General features: G+C 57.9%; 1 protein-coding gene across 1 annotated transcript; it reads right to left on the bottom strand.

Annotated features, from left to right (window-relative positions):
* Positions 1-381: 381 nt before the first annotated feature.
* Positions 382-4,023, bottom strand: TINCR (TINCR ubiquitin domain containing). The gene is made up of 3 exons (XM_081092673.1): positions 3,739-4,023; positions 1,733-1,822; positions 382-1,168 (listed from the first exon to the last, which is right to left on the bottom strand). The coding sequence occupies exons 1-2, from the start codon at positions 3,996-3,998 to the stop codon at positions 1,819-1,821; spliced, it is 264 nt and encodes an 87-aa protein (XP_080948799.1). The 5' UTR covers positions 3,999-4,023; the 3' UTR covers positions 382-1,168; positions 1,733-1,818.
* Positions 4,024-6,106: the final 2,083 nt, after the last annotated feature.

Here is a 6,106-nt window from a genome sequence, read left to right as displayed (position 1 = left end):
GCCATGATGTCTTATCTACCTGTCTCCGCTCTGGGCCTTGCGGCCACCATGACTCTTTCTTAATTAAAACATTATTTCTTCCCAGGCTCCTGTGCCTCTTCCCTGCGCGAGGCCAGCAGCTGGAGCGTGAACGCCGCACCACGCGCGGCCCAACCCTCCACCCACAACCAGCCTCCCGGTCTGCGCAAAGGACCAGCCTCCACGCGGCTGCAGGTCAGAGATCCAACTGAGGCTCCGCATTCTATCTGGGGGATCTTGTGCCCAGAATTCCCACAGCACACTGCCTGGAATGTCCTCAAAATCACCACCCGTGACACCAGGCTCAGCGTGGAAAGCAGGGTGAGCGGCTGCAGCCAACAGTGAGGAGCTGTTGCCGGCATCTGGGACCGCGCAAAAACGTGCTTTATTGTCACAATAAAAATGAGTGCGAGGGAGAAAAAGAAAAAGAAAAGATTACCACCCAAGCCTCAGTGCTCTACCAGGCACAGGGGCCCCCAGATCTCTGCCTACTCGACCAGAGTCCTTCCGACACAACCAGGAAACCCCATGCAGCAGGCAGGGGGCAAGGCATTAAGGGAGGGCACGCCAAGGGGGCGGGCACAGATGCAATGGGAGGAGATATTTGGGGAAAAGGGTAGAACACAGAACGCTGCTGGAGAACGGGGAGAGGGCTGCGTCCCCCAGTCTCCACCTTCAGTCATTTGAGATTTCCTGAGCGACTGGCTATACCCCACAGCCAAGGCTGTTCACAGTACAGGGGCTTGTGGGGACCCACAAGAGGATGCGGTGCTCACTGGCTGGGCAGGAGGGCATCCGAGAAGACTTCCTGGAGGAGGCTGGAATTCCAGTTGGGCTGGAGCCGCAGAGAGGGGTGTGGAAGGTGCCTTTGGCAGGGGCACAGCTTGGGCCAAGAGAATGTACAAGGTAGGAGAGGTGCTGCCTGATTTCCTCTCCTCTCTCCTCTGTGCTTCTCTTGACACGCCGCCCAGCTGGCACAGTGGTTCCTTCGGCGTGGCCTCGGGGTCACACAGTACAACCTGACTGGCTGGGTTGGGGCGACCATGTCCTCGCTCAGTGTCAGGGAGTGGGGCTCCCTCAGGACTGTCCATGGCAGCGGGCATCAGCTGGTCAGGCCAGTGTTTCACTGCCCACCCTAGGAGCCCAGAACCTGGAATAGCAGGAGGGGTGGACAAGACAATCTCAATTCAGGCCTTTAGGAGCATGAAACACCAGCTCTCTGGCCAGGTTTCCTTCTTCCCTTTTCCCTACTATCCCCTCCCGACAGGTGTGGACAGCAACGCCTGCAGTCATTCCCTCCTTCCCCACGGGCCTGGTGCCCCCCAGGAGGGACAAGGATGGCCCTCCAGCCACAGGTAGCCAGCCATTCTTAGAGGGAGCTTGGCTGTCTGGAGCCACCTGGTGGGAGCCATGGGAATTCAGGCAAAGAGTACAAAGTGAGGAGGCGGGTGACAGAGCCCAGAGAGGCAGTCATTCACCCAAAGCCACACAGCAAGTCTGGGCAACATCATTCGTGTTGGGGGCAACGCGGCTAGTGTAAAGGTAAGTGAGAAGGCAAGGGCAGTGTCCTTGCCCAAGGGGTGAAAAGCATAGGGGTTTGGCGTTGGGGGCGGGGGAGGTGACACTCAAAAGAGGTGAGTCCCTTCTCCTCTCTGGGCCTCATTTCCCCCCAACTGCAGTCCTCACAATAGGTAAGGTCCCTGGAATGACTTACCTCCCGAAGGTGTCCCCCACCCAGCCTGCTCCTTCAGCCAGCATCTTCGGTCCCCTCGGTCATGGCTCCACCTCCTCCAACCCAGACTACCTGAAGGAGGAGGACAGGAAGACACAGATTGCAGACCGGACACTGCCCTCACCTCCGCGCTCACGGGCTCACCTATCTGCTCAGTGTCCGGCTGATGCATCTTCCCACGTCTGCCAGGACTTACCCCCAAGTCAGAGACCTTCTCCCCCACATCCAGGAACTGCTAGGGCTCCAGGAAAGTGCTCTGAGCAGCCCTTTCCTCCCCTCCAGACCATACATTCCACAAATATTTATTGAGCACGTACTATGTGCCAGGCAGCAGTGAAGGGGATGAACAACAACGCCCTCATAAAGTTTACAGTCTGCTGGAGGAGAAGGAGTTAAAAAACAAATTAGAAAAATATAGAGAAGTCAGGGGTTGGTAAGTGTCAGAGAGAAAGATAAAAGCAGGGATGGGGCCTGGCTGGTGTGGCTCAGTGGTTGAGCACTGACCCATGAACCAGAAGTTCACGGTTTGATTCCTGGTCAGGGCACATGTCGGGGTTGCGATCCCCGGTAAGGAGGTGTGCAGGAGGCAGCCGGTCAGTGTTTTTCTCTCATCATTGATGTTTATCTCTCTCTCCCTCTCCCTTCCTCTCTGAAATCAAAAATATATATATATATATTTCTGCCAGGACTTATATATCTGAACAAAGACCTGAAGGAGCTGAGGGAGGGAAGGAGGAAGGTGTAAAACATTCCAATCTGACATTAATCATGTTTATTTGGTTTCATGTCTGCTCCGAGAGGGCAGGCCTGGTCTGAGTCCCCAGTGGGTTCCAGTGCCCAGCACATGGCCTGGCACACAGTAGGCACTCAATAAATGCTTATTGCGTATTGAACGTGATTATGGTGTGTGGATGTCTGGGGCTGTCCCGCTTCCAGACCTTGCAGAATAAGGTGCACTGCCAGGAACACCCTCTCCCAGCCCAAGCCCCCACCCCCCATCGGTCACCATCCCACCGTCTCCCCCTGCCCCTGAGATCCTTCCTCCCACACACACACCTTGAGTCTCCAGGACCAGCATCTGAGGCTCCTGCTCTCAAAACATCACCCAGGCCTGGCAGACCAGCCTCGGTGGCCCGACAAGCACGACCCCCATGAACTCCAGGGTTACACTTATGGCTCCAGTGTGTCCTCTGCCCAACATCTCCAAGGTGGAGCTCTGTGGCCACCCCCTGCCAGTCTCCCCCACCTCCTGGGGCAGCCCAGGCCTCCATGTGTGTGTGCTCTTCCCGCGGCCCAGAAGCCCTTCTCTGCACCGTCCCACCGTCTCCCCCTGCCCCTGAGATCCTTCCTCGGGGTCACCCTGGCCAGGACTCCAGATGGCGGGTCAGAGTGGAGGCAGCAAGTGTCAGGATGGGAATGCGGGTGGGCAGGTGTAGTGGGGGAGATGGATGAAGAGAGAAGGACCAGAGACTCAGAAGGACAGAGACAGAGCCAAACAGAGACAGGCATGCACCGAGAGAGACGTAGGGAAAGAGAGACAGAGAAAAGAGCAGAGACAGAATGGCCAGACGGAAATGGACAGAGCCATAGAGAGGCAGAAAGAATGATGGGAAGTGGAATAAATAGGGCAGCACCGCGCAGAGAGGGGAGACAAAGAAAGGGAGGGGAGGCCAGAGGCGGACAGAGGCAGAGAAAAGAAGGAAGCAGGCAGGGGGCATCCAGCCGCCCTCCTGGCGTCTCTGGGTGCCTGCCTCCCTCCATTCCCGTTTCAGCCGGTGCCCACCAGGGCAGTGCTGGGCCGGGGAAGGCGCTCCAGGGGCCGGGAAGGACCCCTGGTCTACCCGCCCGCCCACGTCCCACCCACCCGGACCCCAGCCAGGCCCTGACTCACTCCCCTCCCCCACCCCCACAGGCCCTCCGGTTCCCTGCCTGCCTCTGCCAGCCTGGACCCACCCTCACCCCGGGACCCCGGCCCCCCGGCCCGCCACCTGGGGTCGCTGACGAGCAGCAGCACGGAGCCGTCCTGCAGGCGCACGTCGCGCACCGTCTGGTGGTCGTCCAGCCGCCGCGCGTTGTAGTAGAAGGTGCGCTTCCAGGAGCTCACGCCCTGGCCCACCAGCTGGGCGCGCAGGTCGCTGAGCGTGTCGCGCGGCCGCACGGTGAGCGGCAGCAGCAGCGCCTCGTCCGCCAGGTGCACTTTGATGTGGTAGCGCTTCCAGCGCGACAGGCCCCGCCGAAGCCCCTCCATGGCGCCCGCCGGGCGCTCCCCGCCCGGCCCCGGCCCCGGCCCCTCGTGCCCAGCGCACCCGCCCGACAGGACGAGCAGCCCGCCCCCGCCGCGCCCCGCCCGCCCGCCCGGCCGGCCACGCCCGCTGTGCCCGAGGGAGGTCCCTTGAGGGCGGGGCAGACCGAGGGCAGGGCGAACCGAGGGCCCCTCGCCCCCACCCGCAGACACCCCTCCGGTCATGCACTGATGCATCAAGTGCCTCCTGGAAGCGCCCCGATACCCGCGGACAAAACCCACAATAAGGAAACACATCACAATGCACCCTGTCCTGGGAAGGGCTAGGGAGCGGAAAAAGAAGGAAGGGAAGAGAGATCTCTTAGAGATCTAGGTCAAGAGAGATCTCTCTGAGGAGGTGGCATTTGAATTGAGTTCTGAAGGTGAGAAGCAGTGAGTCAGTCAAGCAAAGGGTCAAGAGTGCTGCAGACGGGGCGGGAACAGCACATGCAAATGCCCTGGGGCAGGGTCATGCCTGGTGGTTGGAGGAACGGCTAGGAGGCCCTGGTGGCTGGAGCAGAGTGAGCAAGGGGGAGAGAGGGAGGAGGTGAGGTCAGGGAGGTGATGAGGGACAGGTCTTACAGAGCCATGTGGGCCTTGGGGAGGACTTGGGCTTTTACCCTGAGGGAGGTGGGAACACTGGAGGGCTGTGGGCAGAGGGAAATAAGTGATTGCGAATTCTATTCATCGCTTACTCATTTATTCCCTTATTTCCTTCAAGACACATTCAACCAGCATCTGCTCTGTTGGTTGGGCTGGGCAATGCCAAGCACCAGAGACATCACAACCTAGGACCCTGCCCTCAGGGTTCTCCCAGTTGGGGTGAGGGATACAGACTTGGACACAGACACTCCCAGCCCTATGAGGTCAGGGCTTAAGTAGGAGGAGAGAACCCAGGCTGGGAAAGGCCAGTATGTAGGCATGGCTTCCCAGACAGGGTAGGCATTGGTGCTAGGGCTTTGGCAGATGAATAGGAGTTCAACATTCCCACCAAGGAGACACCTTCCCGCGATCACCAACTATATAGTTCAGTGTGTGCCTCGTGGGGGAAAAGCAGGAGTAAAGGCTTGTAGTCAGTGGCAGCCACAGGAGGCTTGTGAGCAGGGGTTCACCCATCCCCAATCCTATGTCCCCCCTTCCTGGCAACCCCTTTCTCAGGCTCCTCTTGCCTCTCCAGTCACACCTCTTCCCAAAAGCCTTCCCTGATTGCCTGCTGTCTGCGCCTGCCCACTGTCTTACCCGCCAGGACAGGACTGACCAGTTCTGGGTCTCCAGGATGCTGGCTTGACCTCCATGATTCAGTCTATACTTAGAAGCCAGTTAAGATAAAGCCCCCTGGGAACTCCTCCAGCAGTGGCAGGAGGGAGGGTGAGAGGGAGGCTGAGGCCAGAACCGGGCAGTGGACAGAGTGTGGGCTCTAACCCCGACCTTGACCCTTGAAAGATCCCAGGAAAGAACGTAACAACCCTGGGCCTCCATGTCCCATCTGTCCAGTGGAGCTGTTATGAGGATGAAATGACTGAGGGTAGAGCACTGAGAGATGTTCCTGAAGCACAGTCACTGATAATTGTCTATGCTGAGAGTGGTAGGGGCAAAAAATAGAATATTGGGGACTAGCTATGGTTATGGGAAATATGAACCATGCTCTGTTAACCATGCCTGCCTTGTTCTGGTTAAAGAAAGGACATTCTAGCCTGGCTGGGAGTTGTATCCCCACCCAGGACCTGGGAGTCCACCTTGGAATGTGGTCCATTCTCAGTCAAGAACTGCCTATTATCATGGAAAGATTAACAACCTTTTTGCCCAAAAAATGGAGTCCCACCCAGCCCGCAAGGCCTACTTCCCCATGCCTGCAACCCCTTCTTCCCCAAGTAATCTTAGTCCCACTCGATATAAGCAGCTGGTTTATGGGGGTTTGCAGAGCAGATTTTTGTGGATGACCTGCTGCTCTCCCATACTGCTGGCGGTAATGGAATAAACGCTCATATATGAATCAACCCTGTCTCTGCTGAATTGGCTCAAGTAGTGACAGGCCCATTGGTTGTCTAGTTCCAAGAGGATATTCAGAAAGAAAT

The sequence above is a fragment of the Myotis nattereri genome (assembly GCF_964212035.1).
Source record: "Myotis nattereri genome assembly, chromosome: 5".
Lineage (NCBI taxonomy): Eukaryota > Metazoa > Chordata > Mammalia > Chiroptera > Vespertilionidae > Myotis > Myotis nattereri.
This window is presented reverse-complemented; position numbering and strand designations above follow the sequence as displayed.

Coding starts and splice junctions, on each gene's coding strand:
- TINCR (XM_081092673.1), bottom strand. CDS start 3,998: ATGGAGGGGCTTCGGCGGGGCCTGTCGCGCTGGAAGCGCTACCACATC.